Here is an 18,821-nt window from a genome sequence, read left to right as displayed (position 1 = left end):
AACTTTTAAGCCAAATGGGAGGCGGGAGAACACGAGTGGGCTGGAAGGACGTGGGACTCCACCGCATTTCCTTCCAGCTCCGGGCAGGGGACGTGAGGTGAGGGCCTAGGTCCAAGGAATTCCCTGGGGCACAGGTTCATATTTCTCCACGGTAAGGGATCCCTGGTGTGGAAGGGCAGGGTGCTGGCTCCAGCTGGGAGCACCGTGGTGGCTGGTGGGAACACTGGCCCAGCTCAGGAGACCATCAGACTCAAAGCCCTAGTGCATCAGGAACGACAGACACGTGCCTGACCCTGCCTCCAGCCCCGCCCTGGGCATGGCTGAGTTGGAGCCGGAGCTGGCTGGTTGCTTGAGGGAGAGGCAGTTTTTAGCTGTCCTCCTCAGAAATGCAACAAGCCAGAAAGAAAAACATTGGATGGTCTCACTTATAGAGGAATGTAGAGGATTGAAATAAGGGATCAGGAAAAAAATTAATTCTAATAAAGAAAAATCAAAATCAACTATAAACCAGAGACATTCTGCTGTGGGGGAGAAGGAGTAGGATCAAAACAGGACAGGGAAGAACACAGGGACTATGGTGATGGTGCACGGGTGAATGGGTGGTGGGAGTTTCATGGGGACTATAACCGAGATGAAAATGCATACATTGTACAAAAATGAAAAATGATGTAAAAATACATAAAATAAAACAATTTAAAAAATAAAATAGGAATTGAAAAAAAAAAGAAATGCAACCAAAAGATGTGCCTACACATCGCTTTGCTTTCAGTGGGATTTTCAAGCATTTTATATTTACATTTAGAAGGTAAAATATCTGAAACTATAATACTCACCGTGTTTTTCTGAGTTACCATATCCTGAAAAGAAAAAGGAAAAGGTAAGAGGAATCTCCCAAGCACCAGCAAGTATCTGCCTCCCCCACATTATGTAGCACCCATCTCAGAGCAAGAGTTGTAACTTGAAACTCTCCCTGAAAAAAGCTTCAAATAGCCTCTGAGAACTATAACACTCTAAGATTCATCATAAAGGTTTAGCTTTGGAATGACCGGGGCAGGGGAGTGGGCATATATGTTCATAAGGATTTCCCCACAGCAGTAGCAAGGGCTTTGTCCAAAACTCTCCCCAGAATCAGGTCAGGAGCAATGAATGTCCCGTACCTTGTCTTCCCAGTGAAGATAAATGACAGCAAGGAAGTGCATGGAGCGGGGGGGGGGGGGGGGGGGGGGGGGGGGAGGGCGGCACTGGGGTGTCCTTGAGTAAGGAACCATTTCTTGAATCAATGTGAAGGCAGCAGGCCTCCTCCAGCCACCTTCCCCCAAGAGGGGCGTAGGATTCCTGACACACCTCCCTATAATTGTCTAGATTTCAAATTCAATGACCACTGCAGTCAGTTACTGTATTGTTTGTGTAGGGAAAGCCAATGCTTGCTGAAAAAAGAAACCATAATTAAACAGCTGCCCAATAAAATGTGTTTATGTCCTGAGATTTCTGTTTTCTGACTGCAAGAGTAGGTTGCACCTGCTGGCATCTGATAGCATAGACTACCCGTTTCCATTTCAGAAAAAATTCCTATCATTAAAAATTAAAACTTATCCAGGTTATGGGACTTTGGAGAGGCATTCACTGCAACGCAGTTGAGAAAAACAATGTATTGAGTGAGGAAAAAATATTCTGATGTGATGTTTCTCATCAAAATGTAGCTCAATAATCTACCCTGACATATTTTCTAACTGTAGATATTTCTAAGCATTGCTCTCTTAGTGAAAAATCAGCAAAAGAAAAAAATCAATTATCTAACTATTTAAAGTAATTTAGATGAGTTTATAGCCTTTGGAAAACTATTCTACAATGTAAAGTATAATAATAAAACAATCCTTTTACTGTCATATTGCTTATTAATGACTTCTTAACACAGCACTGCACTATAATTAAAGAATACACAGCCAGCAAAGTACAGGTGATTTAGAACCGGTACAGGCTACACATCTGAAGCAGGTGGGAGTTTATATCAGGAAATAATTAAAGAACCCAGAAAAATCTGGTTAATATTAAATCTCAAGAAACACAAACAAAAATGCCCAACCTGGCCATTACAAAATTGCGCTATTTAAAAACTAGTTACCTTTAATGCTAAGGGAGCTGGGCATTTAGAAATAATGCCCACAAAGGCTAACCCTGAACCACTGGTTCCCACTCCTGGCTACCTATTTGGGAGAGTATTAAAAAAACTTCCCTGGAGGGCCTCCCCTGGTGGTGCAGTGGTTGAACTCTGGGCTGCGAAGCTGCCCGCAGCCTCGGCAGCACCGGTTCGATCCCTGGCTACTGGAGAGGGTCCCACATGGCGCACAGACCTCTCTTGCCGCGCCCGTTGCTCCCCTCAGCAGTGTACTTCATCGGTTTGCCTGTTCTGTTCCCTGCTCTGGCTCTGGTGAATTCTCTCACCCTCCCGCGCTTCTGACTGTACCCAGTACTTGTATAAATAAATAAATAAACCTTAAAAAAAAAAAAACTTCCCTGAAGACTGATGCCATTGGCCTGGGGTGTGGCCTGGGTACCAGGGTATTTACAAGCTCGCCAAACCATTGTCAAGTGCAGTCAAGGCTGAGTAATACTGCTGTAAAATACAGCAGGATTTTTTATTGCTGAAATGATTTAACACAGACCAGGTTTTTCTGACCTGTGTTAATATAGTCAACAACATATTATTAGTTGAATTTTATAGTCACTCAGACATTCATATTTTATAAACATGAACTTTTTTTACAAGTATTATATTATGCTACTCTAAAATGTTTGCATCAAAGTTGCAAAAATACATTTAAAAAATTCTCAGTAATTCTGAGTTGCATGAACAGCTTAGATTTCAGGCTTGCTCTGCTTTACATGGAAGGGGAAAAAATAACAGACAAAATATTGATTATACCTATGTTAAAATGTTCTGCCCATTTTGGTAACTGTTAAATGTCTTCAAAATATTATTCAAGTTCAGAACTGACTTTTTTTAAATGTATAGGTCTGGATCAAGCTGTGCATTAAAGGATTCAGGGTGGTGTGTTGGTTTTGTTTTTTTTTTTAAAGATTTATTTTTTTATTTATACAAGAGCCGGGGTATAGGCCAGATGCGTGGGATGATGAGAGGATTCACCAGAGACAGAGCGGGGAACAGAACAGGTAGACTGACAAAATACACTGCTGAGGGGAACAGTGGGCGCGACAGGAGAGGTCCACTAGCCATGTGGGTTGCTCCAAGGCTGGCAGGGATCAAACCGGCACTGCAGAGGCTGTGGACAGCTTCACAGTGCTGCACTCAACCGCCTGCGCCACCAGGGAGGCCCCTGGGGTGGTGTGTTTGTTTCAAAAGAAACTACCAGATTGTTTTCACTTCGCTTCCCCAACGAGCCTGGAGATGTTCACGGTGCCTACAAATCCACATCTGTATGCGCAGGCTCACACAGTGGCCAGGAGGCTTCCGTGTGAGTTACAACCTGGAGTGGGTAAGAACTGCACAAGCAAATGTTTTTCTCCAACCTCTGCTAAGTGCACACTTCAACTGAGCATGTCACTCTGTGTTCCCAAAGCAATGCACTCCGGAGAAGACAAACACCACCCTTTACCTTCAGCGAAAGAGCAGTGTCAGCATCCGTGTCGTGGTAAAGGATCACGTTATTGGCCATGTCAAAGCTCTCACGAACTCCAAGATGGTAGAAGAGCGAAGGCTGTCTGGAGATATCACTCATGTCCACCACAGCAACATCTGAGATGGACAAGGAGAGGACAGGGTGGGGGTGGAAGACATCTGATTACATGATCTACTTTCGGATGATGACCAATGTCTATGAGATCTAGAACATGTACAGGCTACACATGCAATTTGTATTTCTGCCATCAGCTTTTCAGGCAAAGCAGAAACGAGGAATGACTTGATTATAATCACCCCCATGGGCTGTGCACGAAAAGCACTGAGGAACATGAAACACAAAACAAAATACTTTCTTTTTCAAAGTGCTGGGAACATAGCCTCACTTAAGCATTGCTGATGGATTTGTTGTCATTATGATTAGGAAGTATCACATGCAAAGAATGTATTAGCTTATACACGAAGTAGAACATCTAATGGGGTGAACCACGCACCTATCATCATCGGTACCACTGGCGCCCAACGTGCCTCTCCCTAACCATGTTCCCCCTTCCTGCCCAGAGAACCCCTCTATCCTCACCTGTTTCTATCAGTTCCTTGCATGTATGTGTACACACATCTTACATATTCTAATGTATGAATGCCTAAACAGTGCAAATTTCCCACATCTTTGAACTTTATATAAATACAGTCGCCCCTGGAACAAGGGGGTTTGAACCACACAGGTCCGCTTAGATATGGATTCTTTTTCTATCTTTGATCTCTGCATCTGAGGATTCAGCTGACCTATATTCCCAGCTGGCTGACTTTGTAAATGCAGAACCTGTGGATATGGAGGCCCAACTATAAGGGACTTGAGCATCTGTGGATTTTGGTATGGGGCGGGGGTTGTCCTGAAGTCAATCCTCTGGATAGCTTCAACCATGCAGGGATCTAATGCCGCTAGCCCCTGCCCTGGTCAAGCGCCAATCGTAGTATCACACCATGCGTATTCATTGACTTGCTGTTTTATGGCGATACGGCCAGCACGTGTGTCTGGTTCCAGTTCATACATCTTCACGGCAGCACAGCATTTCATTATATGATGACTAGACCACAACATCCTTACCCATCCTATCTGCGGACATTCTGTTCATTTTTCTTTTTCCTACTGCAAACAGCTATAATGAGTATTTCTGCACCATGCTCCTGGTTCACAAGTCTGCCACCAACTTGACAATGTGGCTCAACTGCCCTTGTAGCGGTGTCCTGGAGAGACCTATTCAGAACAAGGAAGTAACCTGTGATGCAACGGGAGCGAGCTTACACTTGGCTAGTGGCAGTGGACGCCATTGAAAAACTCCTTTGTGAAAGAGCAAACTCATTCGGTCCAATCAACCAGGTGCATAATTTTGGCAAGTAATGTCCAAACTTACATTGGCCCTGCCGTGACTCACAGAAAGTTTGTGAAAATTCCAACAAAAGAACAAAGGCAAGGTGAAGAGGGGGGTGAAGAGGTGGAGATGAGAAGCTACATAAGTGCCTATGCTGCCGCCCCTTGCAGAGGCACTGGGAGACCAGCAAGCACTGGGGCGGGCCTTTTAGCCTCACCTATGGATTTTCCAGTAAATACCAGGCAGCACTGTGGTGGGCAGCAGGGATCCAGAAGTATGAACGAGGTAGAAGCCCTTTTCTCAAAAACATGTAAACAACAGAAGGAACCAGAAGAAAGTGGTGGGTAGAATCATGGTGTATGTGGGGCAGGAGACTGCTAACCTGAGGGTAAAACAGCCACAGAGGCACCCCCAGGAGGATACCTCTCCCACACTAGGGTGGAGGGCGCTCAGGGAAGGCCAGCCGGAAGCGATGCTTTCCGGGACCCCTGCGCCCCTAAGAGTTAGGCAGACAACTCAGGGTGAGGATGGGGAATGGAAAGCAAAGAATGTCCTAGAGAGAGAAGACAGCAAAGGCAAAGGCTAGAGCAGTGTAGACGTGCAAATAATTTCAGGGGACCAAGATGATGAACCTGGCAGAGTCAGTAAGCGCCATGTGGTGCAGGGGCCTCAGGGCTGTGGTAAGAGGGCTGGATTCCTGAGACAACGAGAAATCTATGGTAGGGGTTGCTTCTCTTTCCATTACGGAAAATTACAAACATATAAAAAGTAGACAGAATAGTATGATGCGACCCCTGTATCCCAGGACATCCCTCAGCAACTACCAACCCAGCCAACTCTGCTTGTCTCCACTGCCATCCGCAGCCCCCCTCCATGCTATCCTGAAGCAAATCCCAGCCATCATTATCCAGCCCTGAAATATTTCAGTATATATGGCTAAAAGATGAGAACTCAAAGAAACTACACAACCACAGTGTCAATGTCTCACCTAAAAAAAGATGTCTCACGAGGCATTTTAAACAGGAGACTGTCATGTCCCAGTGCCCCCTTTAGAGGCTGTCGCCAAAGCAAGGACAAATACACGTGCCGAGAGAATGCTGCCAACCCAGCCTGGTTAACTGATCTCAGATGGTGACGGTTCCCCACAGACATGTGCTCGGAGTCCATCACCCTGCAGCTGAGCAGCTCGGACATTCCGCCTGTAAGCCTGTTCCCTGGAAGGAGAGAGAATGTGCTCCGTCGTGATGCTGAGAAGCAGCAACCCGGGCGCTACTGTCAAGGGCACGGGGCCCACCGCCTTCAGATACTAGGGCCGAGGAAGCCAACAGGGGAAAGGAGAGTGGTGGGCAGGGGCCAGGGGTGGGGGTGAAGGACAGCAGCCCCCAAGTCACTCCCTACTTGGTGGAGTAGTTGTTTGTTGCCGAGTAAATTCAGTTTTAATCTGGAGACACGAGATTTTTTTTTTCCTCTGACGTCTCAACATTCCGTGCTGGGGCCTGGGCCCAGATCTCACTGCCTCTGCGAAGGAGCCTACTCCTGGCTCCACCACCAAGGGATGGCAAAGAGGTCTGTCAGGGTCTAACACAGGGCAGATTAGTATTGCTACTCAAAAAAAATTCTGGGTAACTCATGTTTGATAGGAAAATGATCTCAAGTCCCAAACTGAATTTTTCTGCCTGATGTCTGACACTCGGGCCAGTACACCAAGTTCATTTGGAGGATTTATACGACAGTATTGAACCAGCTGCTTTTTAGAACCTCTAAGGCACTAATTTATAAATGCTAAATATGATGAAACACCAGATTGGAATGTTTAATTATACACAAGAAATCGAGGGCTTTTTACCTACCAGCTTCAGTCATCGCAATGGTCACTGGCTTTGCTGTTTACAAAAACTTCCAGACAGCTAAGTTCAATTTCAGGACCGCCCTGGGAGGCAGGGCAGGTATCGGCCCCATTCTGCAGGTGTGGAAATGAACCCCAAGGAGGGTACGAGACTCGCCCGAGGTCACACAATGAGGGCACAACGGAGTCAGGGCTGGGACTTCGCGTTTCTGATGCCAAGCCCTGGGCTGCCCAGCGCGGCGTGCTACTTTTCTGACTCACTCTCGGAGATGGAGCCACGTGGAGGGAAAACCATCTATCCAGGCGTATCTAAGGCTCCCCACCCCAGAAAGGAAGAGATTGAACTCAGATTCGCATTCCCCAAGCCACCCTGCGCTCCCAGCAACCAGGGCCTCCCAGCTCCCGGGACACAGGTCAGGCCCAGGGGAAGGGTCTGGGCAGCACGAACCATCTCCCCGATGGAGGACCAACACACCCCTGCCTGCTCGGCTCGACAAGTCTTAAGTGATGCCACGTCAGCGTTACTTCTATCACTTCATCCTCCTCTGCCCCAGCACACTGGGCGCTCCCCACTCTGGGCTCCCGAGCGGCCTGTGAATACACCACCTCAATATTTTTGTTTCCATCACCCCAAGGTCCCTTTTCCCCTTCCTTGCATCCTTTCATAAAGGGATCTGCTCTCACACGGCTGGCTGGGGCGAACCTTTTCGTGGCACTTCATAGTCGGCTTTTCCAACTAGCAGGTACTGACCCCTTAACGGCGCCCTCTCCTCAAAGAAGTGTTGTTCGCTGCCTCCAGATGCGCACTTTTTCCGAGAAGCTCGGAGCTTCAGGTACTGCTCGCACACTAGACTCAAGAGGGGAACCGCTGAGCTTTTCTGCTCTAATGACAAAATTGGAGGAAATGGCCCTGGCCTTTGTTCATTTGTTCTCTAAGTCTCATTAAAATGAGCATCGTCTACACAAGAGGACCCAGGCCTTCTGCATCTACTCCAACCTTAACACCCTCTTTCTTTTCCTTAAAATCAACTGTTCCTTCCACGTCGTCAGGACTCCCGGGCCAGACACCGCCTGACGCCGACTTCACCCTCTCTGCTCTGACCTCCTGAGCCTTCCTGAGCGGAGCCCGCGCCCTCTCTGGGGAGAGAACTCGGTTCACTTGCTGAGAGAGGCGGTGACTCGTGGCTGGATAGGGGGCCATTTTTCTTTGTCCTGCTCCCTTTTAGTGCTCGTTTTTCTTTTTCCCTCACAAACCCATTCCTTTTTCTTAGATGGCTCTTTGAGAAGAAATGCACAGAGCTCTTGACTTGCATCAAGCAGTCTCACGAGCCACAGGCTTGACAAACTTTCCTGATTAAATGATAATCTGCTGGTTGTTCTAAACATCAACAGGGGTTCTGCTTCTGGCTCCCAGACAACAAATAATCCAGAGGGACACAGCGGAGGCCCATCAAGCACTGTCACCTCACCACCCACTTCCATCTCCTTTTGTTCCATTTTTCTCCTGTTTCTTTTGCTCTCAATGTTCAGTCACACAGAGCACCTTGTGCGGACAGAACTGGTCTAATCCAAGGCAGCTGGCATGAAGGCACCTTCTGCTAATTGGCAAGCCTGCCCAATAAGACGCAGAGTTACAATATTCTGGTTACTACCGCTGCATGACAAAACATCTCAGATTTTAATGGCACAAGCTGGAGCTCTGAGTAAGATGGAGTAAATGCATTCCAGCCCATCTCTCCCCGAACGTAGCTATGAAAACTAGACAGGATGGACAGAATGGCTATGTTTGGAGCATAAAAAACAAATGGTAGCACGTGGACTAGAGAAGACAACCAGATTTCAAAGTGCCATCCAGTCAGCAGCCAGGATTCCACTTTCCCGTCTCCCGCAGCCTGGATGCTGAAAGCAGTGTGACTTCCAGGGGTGGGTGCTGGGTGTGGACACAGGGCCAGGAGAAGCCACCCCGGCTCTGGCTCAAAGAGAACGAAAGGGGCCTCCCTATGCTAAGAGTGCAGGAACGTCTCTACTTTCTCTGTTCTTGGAAGCTCTGCAATCCCAGGGCACTGCCCGCCGACGGCAGAGCCAGCCAGTGCCAGTGGGGGCCCACAGGTGGCTGGACTCAGAGTGGTGCGCCTACTCCTCTAGCGGGGAGAACTCTGGTCCCAAGGGGGAGCGGTGGGTTTCCACTACTTCATTTTCCTGCAGACCTGGGCATAGTAGTGGGAAGTTTCAGGCAGAGTGGGGTAACTAAAGCCCCAGCTTTCTGGCCACAAGGGAAACGGGGAACCCCAGTAAACCAGAAAGCCCAAAGGAGATCATGGAGAGGGAGGAGCTGAAAAAACCAATCAAATAAAATTGTTTATAAATTCTTGCTCCTGCCCCCCCCCCCGCCCCAAGCTGTGCATCTACGATGCATCTACGAATCTAACCCAAGTCTGCAGACCAAAGACTGCGAACAGACAGGCCACCACCCAGCTTGCAGACTAGCCAGTGGGTGGCACACATGTGGGGTGATTCCAACAGCACTGGAAGGCTTTGATGTGTGAACTGATACCCAAACAGAAATGAAACTGGGCAGCCTGAACCAACCAGGCCAAGGACCTGCTCAAGCTAGCGTATCAACAGATTGCACAGGATTATAAACAAGGTCCAGAGTCCCACAACTTGACACTAGAAACGTTCAGGACACAATCCAAGCAGGAAAGCTTCAACTCGCATGGGAAAAGACAAGCAACAGAATCCACCAACAAGATGTCGGAGACATCAGAAATACCTAACAATGACTTTAAAGAAGTGATTATAAAAATTCTCTACGATGTAAGGGCATATACTCCTGAAAAGAATGGGAGAAAATAGAAAGTCCCAACAAATAAACTGAAGTTAAAAAGAACCAAATGGAAATTTTAGAAATTAAAAAATGTAGTAACCCAAATTAAAAACTCCCTATATAGGTACATGAGAAGAATGGAGATAGAGGAGCTAGTGAACTTAAATATAATTCAATAGAAATTATTCTATTTGGCCAAGTGAGAAAAAGACAAAGGGTTTATGCCCAAATACAGAAAGATCTCCTAAAAATAAAGACTGCCTCCAAAGAGAAATAACAATGAAAATTGAGGTATCATTTCTCAACTATCAGATTAACAAAAGCCAAAAAATTTAACAACCTGTTTTACTAACAGAGCTGTAAAGAAAGACAATGTGAAAAATGGTATAAGCCAGAAATGAGAATCTGACCCTACCTATGGAATTACAAGTTCACTTATTCTTTAATAAAAAATGCCACTTTGGTGTCCTAATACATTTATCAGTGATATTATGATTAAGTAGCACATGCACAGTCATTCATTGCAGCTTTGCTAAAAAATAAAAAGACATCCAAGCATTCCTCAAAAAGGGGTTGGTGGCATAAATGATTTATCCACTCTACAAAATATTATCCAACCATAAGGGAGATTCCCACACACTGATTTGCTAAACTGTTAATGGAAAAAAGCAAGGTGCAGGTGTGTATACACACACACACACACAATATATATATAAATACATATGCATTTACATGAAACAGAGGTGGTCAAACCTTTTCTTTCCACTTTGCAGACCACACAAAACTGCCATTGTAGCTCAAAAGTAGCCACAAATAAATGGATGTGTTCCAATAAAACTTTATTTACAAAATAAAAGTGGCTTGTGGGTTGCAGCTTCATGACACCTAACATAAAGACACTAAGGATGAATGAGAAACTAAGAAAATTGCAGAGAAAACAGAATAAAGGGGCTAAAAGAACAAAATAGATAAATCATCAAAATTAAACTTTGTGCATTAAAGATCAGCAGCATTAAGAAAATTAAAACAATCTAGAGAATAGGAGAAAGTATTTGCAAAGCATATATCTGATAAGGGATTTCTCTCTAGAATATATAAAGAACTCTTACAACTCAATAAGATGACAAATAACCCAACTTAAAAAAAAAATGGGCGAAGAATGTAAATAGACATTTCTCCAAAGAAGATATACAAACCACAACACATGAAAAGATTCCAACAGTTTTAGTCATCAGGGAAATTCAAATCAAAACCACAGTGATATACCACCTCAAACCTACTAGGCTCACTATAAAAAAAAAGACAACAGCAAGAGTTGGCAAGGATATAGTGACATCGGAACACTCATACATTGCTTGTGGGAATGTAAAATGATGCAACCTCTTCGGAAAACATTTTTTTGCAAAGCATTTCCTCCAGAGGTTAAATATAAGATGGATGCAACCCAAGTATTTGGTGATAGACGGATAAACAAAAAATGGTCTATCCCTACAATGAAATATTACTAAACCTTAAACAGGAAATTCTTCACACATGCTACAACATGAACGAACCTTGCAGATATACTAAATGAAGAAGACCTGACACAAAAGACAAACACCATATGATTCCACTTATGTAAGTATCCTGAGTAGTCAAACTCATAGAAACAGAGAATAAAATGGGGTGGCCAGGGGCTGGGGGGAGGGGTCATGGAGGGTTGTTTCATGGGTACAGAGTTTCTGTCTTGTAAGATGAAAAAGTCCTGGAGATTGAATACACTGAACACTACTGAACCATACATTTAGAAAGTTAAGATGGTCAATTTTATATGCTATATGCTTATCAATAAAAAATTTTATGTAAGATTCAATAGTTAGCATACAAGCCATAAATCCCACTCCTAGAGAAAAGCAAAGATAGTGTTATACAAAAATCTGTAGCATTATAATCAAAAGTGGGAACAATCCTAATGTCCATCAATAGCTGAAGGGCAAACATACTGCTTCACCATGCAAGAGAATATTATTCAGCGATAAGAAGGGAATGAAGTACTGATGTAGGCTACAACACGGATGAATCTTGAAAAAGTGTTAAGCGAAAGAAACTAGCGGCCACAGCCCACACACCGTATGATTCCATTTATATCAATCAACAAATCTATAGAGACTCAAAGTGGAGTAAAGGCTACCTGAGTGGGGGAAGTGGCAGGGATGGGGAATGGCTTCTCATGGGTTCAGGGTTCTTCTAGGGGTAATAAGAGGAGCCTGAAATTAGGTGGTGATGGCTGCACAACTCCAGGACTGTTATTAAAAATCACTGTGAGTAGATGGATAATCTCTCCACGGAACTTTTTTATTTTATTTTTTTTTTTTAAATTTTTTTTTTTTTAAAGATTTATTTATTTATTATACAAGCATTGGGTACAGTCAGAAGCGCGGGAGGGTGAGAGGATTCTCCAGAGCCAGAGCGGGGAGCAGAGCAGGCAGAAGGACCGAAGTACACTGCTGAGGGGAGCAGCGGGCGGCAGGAGAGGTCTGCGCGCCATGTGGGACCCTCCTCTGGTGGCCGGGGAGCAGCTGGGAATCGAACCGGCACTGCAGAGGCTGCGGGCAGCTTCGCAACCCAGCGCTCAACCGCTGCGCCACCGGGGAGGCCCACCACGGAACTTTTTTAAACAGAAAAAAAAAAGTGCTAGCATATTCACAGCAGCAGCACCGTTCTTTTTTTTTTTTTTTTTAATAGAGGGATGTTTTATTTATTTATTTGTTTGTTTATTTGTTTTGTTTGTACATGCACTGGGTACAGTCAGAAGCGCGGGAGGGTGAGAGAATTCACCAGAGCCAGAGCTGAGAGTAGAACAGGCAGAGTGACGAAGTACACTGCTGAGGGGAGCAGCGGGCGGCAGGAGAGGTCTGTGTGCCATGTGGGACCCTCCTCCAGTGGCCGGGGAGCAGCCGGGGATCGAACCAGCGCTGCAGAGGCTGCGGGCAGCTTCGCAACCCAGCGCTCAACCGCTGCGCCACCAGGGAGGCCCAGCAGCACCGTTCTTAACAGTCACAAACCGAAAACTACTAAATGTTCAACAATGGAAAAGTAAACTGTGGAATATTCTCGCAAGGACAGACATGAAAACGAAGCAATCACTGCTGCATGACCACAGAGAACCCCGCCCACAGAACGGCAAAGCAAAGCAGTCAGACCCGAAAAGCACCACAGTTCCGGGTGCAGGGACAGAAACCGGCCGACTCATCCTGGCTGGTCTCTGCTGATGACAAATGGGGGAGCTGTTACTCTGGGCCGGGGCAGGGGCACTGAAACGATCCCACTCTGGGGTGCGCTGCTGCTCACCTTTTTCATCTGGGAGCTGGGTGCCTAGATCACGCCCTTTTCCCTCTATATGCTGGAGCTCGGTAGAAAGAAAAGGCACCATCAGTGCGGGGCTTTGAGCCTTTTCTCATTTCCATTTGTCAGCACAGGATGGAGCTAGAGGACAGAACCCGCAACCTCAAAACCTTGGAAACCTTTCTCACCAACTGCAGAAGTACAACGTGACCCCACCACGCCACCACTGTCCAAAGCACTTTAGTCCCTGCTCTCTCGGGAAGGGGACGGCGGTGGGTCAAGGGGGGCGGTGTGGGGCGCTGATGTACAGGGCACTGTGCTTGAGTCTCTGCCTAGAGATTTCTTGAAAATGAGGCTCTAGCAAGTTCTCCAGAGTCACCTGCCAACAAGTGACAGGACAGAAATTGAAACCTGATCCATAAATCCAGTGTCCTCTCCCCTCTGCCCCTTCCACTGCCAGGGGCAGCAGGAAACGATAACAGAACACATGTAGGTAAAATTTCATTGCAGATCAGTCTGGGCCGCTCTGACTGCAGCAGAGAGCAGGCAATTTACCTGAACGATAACCTGCATGCCCTGTATTTCCTGGAGGACGCATCCCGGGGCCAGATGTGTTCCTTGAGGCAAGGGGTCAGGTCAGGCTTGGTTTATCAAAAGTCACCTGTGCCCAACTTCATTTGAGGACCTAAATGTAAAATCTAAAACTAGAAAGCTTTTGGAAGAACACAGGAGTTAGCTGCACAGCCATATCCCTGAGGTTAGGCGAGGCTGCCTAGGGAGCACACGGAAGGCAACCAGAAATACACACTCACTCAGACTTCACCAAAATACAAAGTTTCTTCTCATCACAAGTCACCGTTAAGTAGATGAATGAACAAGCCACAGTTTGAGAGATATGTTCACAAAATAAGAGTTCCGACAAAGCTCATGAATCCAAAACATATAAAGAAATCTTTAATTCAGAGGTCAGATGACAACCCAAACAGATGGGAAAATGGCTTGAACACATGTCACAAAGGTGCTACTCATTAGTTACCCAGGAGCAGCCAGTTCAAACCATAATGAGAAACCACTACACTCCCCACTAGCAAGGCCCAAGCTGAAAAGCTCCACAATACCAAGGGCTGGTCGGGTATGCAGAACTCTCACGCCCTCGTGGGAGGAATATAAACTGGCTCAACCACATTGCGGAAAGGCTTGGAAGTTTCTTATGAAGTTTAACATACACCAAACCTTTGATTCCACTCCTATTTTTATGCCAAGAGGCATAAAAGCATCTGTCCATAAAAAGATCTATATGCAAACTTCATAGTATTACCTGTAACAGCCCCAAACTGGGAACCACCTGCATGTCCTTCAACAGGAGAAAGCCGGAGCCAACTGTGGTATATCCATGCAAGGAGGTAGTCCTGAGCAGGGACCGAGCTACTGAAGCATGCAGGATGTGGAGGATTCTCCAAAACCTGCTGAGCAAAGGAAGCCAGGCACTGAAGTGAAGATACTGGATGAGCCCTCTAACCCAAACTCTAGGAAAGGCAAATCCGGCTCATAGCGACAGTGGCTCAGTCACTGCCTGGAGCCAAGAATGGGAGCAGAGAGAAGACTGGGTAGGAGGGGACATGAGGGAACTTCCTGGGGAGATGGAAACTACATTGGGATGGGATCTGGTGACATGGGTTCAGTCATTTTTCAAAGGTGGACGGCTAAGATTTGTACACGTGAATGTATACATTTCACACCAAAAATGCTTAAAAGTATAAATAATCAAGCATGGGTGGGGAATGGGTGGAAGTAAAGGAGAAATCAAGATGGCAGATTGCTAATAATCGTTGAAGCTGGGTGTAAAGGGCACGAATGGGCACAGGACAGGATTTCTAATCCAGCAGACCGGGTAAGGGAGGAGTCAGAGTGAGTCCTCGGTGGCTTTTGCAAGCTTTTATTGGGATTTGCAGGGTACATGGCAGGCAGGGGCACCGGGAGGCTGGCAGGCCTCCCAGCCCCCAGCAAGTCTTCACTCTTTCTGGGCTCTCCGGCCTTCTCTCGCGTTCTCTCCGCTTCTCTGCTCTCCTGCTTCTATGTTTCTTCTTCTGCTGGCGTCCCCGTGACGCCGCCCTTAAAAGCCCAGTCTTAGCCCAGGTGAATCCCATCTACCTGTGCCCACACCCCACTCCAGGTGCCCGCCATCAGGCATGCACTCAGGACCGCAGGGTTCCGTCATCTATCCTGATGGCGGGAGGGCAGAAAAGCCTGACACTTTACCTTACCCTACATTGGGTAATAAACATGCTTGAAATTTTCCATAATAAAAAACTAAGAAAAAAATCTACATCTCGTGATCCTGCTTCTCGCCACCTTCTCTCTCCTTTCCACCTCCATGTCCAATTCTGCCTGGCCCCAGGCTACCTTCCCAGAGCCCCCGATTCCTGAGTAAGCTCGATTGCTCAACTCCCTTTTGCTCTGCAACTCCCCACTGACAACCAAGCCCCAACAACTTGCATTTCTGCCAGGCCCCATCATACCCAATAGCTCAAAACTTGTGCAAGGTATGGGGAAATGAAGATTTCCAGTTTGCTTTGCAGAAGTTCAGTCCTACCCCAATTATATTATTTGACCTGGGCTTAAACTGCACCTATCTCAAAGCCTGATACATAGAAGGTTTCAAAAATTAGTTTATGGCTGGTATTTCAAAACTATGTAAGCTGATGGCTGGGAACCCAAACCCACATTTTTTCTCTAGCGACAAACAACATACATCCTCATCGCCCACAAATATCTTTCTGCCCTAAAATGCACTCTGGGCTCAAAAAACAATATGGCCATTAGATGCTGCAGGTGATGTGCTTTTGTCATTAGCAGCCCACGTGGCTAAGCCAAAGAAAGTGCAGGCTCGTTGCTGAGTCAGCAGCACAATAGCCGTTTGAAAAGGAGGTGGTTCAGGGAAGGGTCCTCACAGACAAACCAGCAAGCAGGTCCAGCTGAGGTCCTGCCAGGGGCTCGGGCAGCCTGGCCCCTGGAAGTGAAGTCACGGTTACCTGGGCCTAAGATACCAGGACAGTTTCCAGCACGAAACTGAGTTATAACCCAAGCTTTAATCTTCTATTGCACTTCTTTAAAATAAATCTCATGTATGTTACAGAAAATAGTATATATTCTAGAAAATGTGGACAAACAAAAAGAATGGGCATTCCCAACACACAAATCAAACCACTATTTTCAATCCAGTGTGTCCAGTGCGAGTTCTTCTTGTCTCTTCTATTAGATATATACCAATGAGCAACACGGTTCAGAGCCAGAAAGGTGTCATTAGGATAGATCTTATCTCTTAATGAAATCCCAACCATACTTATAATATCTATGCCTGGTCGTCATTTTCAATGTGGACCAAGCTGATACCAAGAGCACATACAGAGAAGGGAAGCAGATTGGAGAACCATTTTTGAAAGCAATGGACAAGATTTGGCAATGAGGGAAAGACTGGCAGCTTTCTGGCTGAAACTGCTAGGTCGATGGTTTACCCATCAGTGTTTACCTATAGAAAGGAGGGCAATGCCTTAATATTCTGCTGGCAACAGACTTGCGGAGCATGTAGACATGGCAAATGAAATGAACATTCTATCACCATCAAACCCACATCTCACAGGATTATCTTCATTTTAAACCCAAAGTTTTTCCATATTAATGGGGAAATAACATGGGCCAAATCATAAGAAGGCTTAAGGCATCTTTCAGGCTGTTTCTTGAACAGAAGCCAATGCACCTGAGTTAAGGCCACTAAAGCTAGCTGAGGGATGTTTTCCGCCATTTCTAGCAGAATGCACAGAGGGCTGCACTAGCCCGGGTCAGCTACATTATGCTGCCACAACAGACAAATGCCCCAAACTTCAATGGCTAACTACCATCCTGAACACGTGACCATGGAGTGTGCCGTGACAGAGGCAGAGAGATGGAGGCACCATCGAACTTTCTCAGTCCAAAGCAACACTTGCTGGTGCTGCTCATACTGTTGGCCAGCTCTGGGACAAGCATCCATGCTAACTGTGCATCTCCTAGGGGAAGAATATCTGGGTAGGAGTTCTCTGCACACAATGCATCAAGCGAATGAAGAATCCTCTAACAACATCAAAGATGGAGAAATTAGACCTAACCCACACGAGGGCAGCAAATGGAACTGGAGCTAGCCTTATTTTAAACCATTACTTATCCTAGTTTTGCAGAAAGTCCAATATTACTGTTGGATAAACATTAATGGAATTATTTAAGATAAAAGGAAAAAATTACCTAGTCTCCAAAAGCAGTGAAACTGGGGAAGAGCTAGAATGTCCGCCTCCGTTGTTGGTATTCACCTGTTGATATGAGCATCTCATTTAATTTCTTAGCCCATGGCAGCATAGGGTGCGGCCCATGACGGGCATAGATTATAAACTGATGCTCCATCATATGAAATGATACACGGCCCTGACTTTCTCTTGCAAAAACATTCCCCAAGAGGCAATTTTTGTAGCATAAGGGCTAGATTTTCACAAGCCAAGCTGCAGTCTCTTACCACTAAAATAACCCCCAAATGGCAGCAGCCTGAGCAAATACAGCTTCTCACTGGCTTATGCACGATGCAAAGAGGATCCTCCTGCTCCCAGTGCTCTCCTCCAGGGAGAAACTTCAGGAGCCAGGCATCTTCCATCTTGTGCCACTGACATTTTCCACATGAAGCCTCCACACTTACTCCCCAGGGAGAACACAGACAGGGCTGACAGAGTATGGGGAGACCTACCAGACATACCAGCTCCTGGGCCCAGAAGTGACAGACATCAGTCCTGCTTACATTTCATGGGTTAGACCAGTAACAGGTTCCACCTAGACTCAAAGGGTGCTAGGAAATATAGTCCCTGCTCCCCAAATACTACTAGGAGCATCCATCTTTGCTGGGCACATGGCTAGCTTTGTCACACTCTGCAGTCTCCAAATGACTTGTGCAAGCCAGGCAGAAAAAAGAGGTATCAGCAGGATATAGCGAAGCCAAGTAAATAATCTGGACACTGAAACCCTGCCTTTGTGTTTTTATCAGGGTTCAGGAAACAATACAAAGACTCCCTGTTGCAGGAGGCAACAGCTCTCAACTTTTAAAATCACTGCAAACGTAACTGAAGGAAAAAGTGAGAAGCAGAGCCCATGGGTCAGGAAAGAAGCACTTAAATGAGCTTCAGAGAGGTGGGAAGTGAGGCACAGCCAGACTCAACAGGTGTGCAGAGAACTTGTGCCCCAGGAAGTCTGGGACAGCGCTTGCGCAAAGGGGCTGATCTTGTCATCTGAACAGTTAGTAGCGAACTCAAGAAGGCTTGGCATCAGCAGAAAGGTGAAGGCCCTTGCTTAGATCGGCCATTAACTAAACACCAAACCAGTGAGTAAAACTTACATCGATATTAGGAGGTGCTCCTAGGAGATAAACGTATTCTAGGAGACCAGACCTTAGTTATAAATTAGATACACTATCAGCATACTCAATCAGAGCATCCTGTGAGGATGGCCTTTCCATGGTCAGACATTGGGGAAAGCATGTGACCACGGCGCGGGTTTCCCGCAGGATCCCTCGGTCTTGGCTGTGTTCACAAGCACTGCGAAACTCCAGGAAGGAGAGACAGCAGGCAGTTAAAAAGGCAGAGGCAGCTGCTCTGTGTAAACACGCTGCACACACGGAGGCTAGCTGCAGAGGCCTGATTGCCGGTGAAGCAGAAAGACAGGCACTTAAACAAAAGGCGTCAAAGCATATGGAGGGGGAGAAGGGGGAGAGGAGAAGATGAACATGTTTTTTAGCAGCCG

The 18,821-nt window shown here is 46.3% G+C and overlaps 1 protein-coding gene across 1 annotated transcript in view; it reads right to left on the bottom strand.

Moving 5' to 3' along the window:
- The window catches only part of LOC119245742 (mitogen-activated protein kinase kinase kinase 15-like), a 48,103-nt gene that overhangs the window by 25,890 nt on the left and 3,392 nt on the right, over positions 1 to 18,821 (bottom strand). The window contains exons 2-3 of the mRNA XM_037511702.1: positions 3,615 to 3,754; positions 834 to 857 (exon numbers count right to left, since the gene is read on the bottom strand). Of these exons, the coding sequence (XP_037367599.1) occupies positions 834 to 857; positions 3,615 to 3,754 (164 nt within the window). The remainder of the gene's footprint in view (positions 1 to 833; positions 858 to 3,614; positions 3,755 to 18,821) is intronic.

The sequence above is a fragment of the Talpa occidentalis genome, unplaced genomic scaffold (assembly GCF_014898055.3).
Source record: "Talpa occidentalis isolate TD23 unplaced genomic scaffold, MPIMG_talOcc4v2.1 talOcc4.15, whole genome shotgun sequence".
NCBI classification, from domain to species: domain Eukaryota; kingdom Metazoa; phylum Chordata; class Mammalia; order Eulipotyphla; family Talpidae; genus Talpa; species Talpa occidentalis.
Note: the sequence above shows the minus strand (reverse complement) of the source record. Positions and strands in the feature narration are given on the sequence as shown.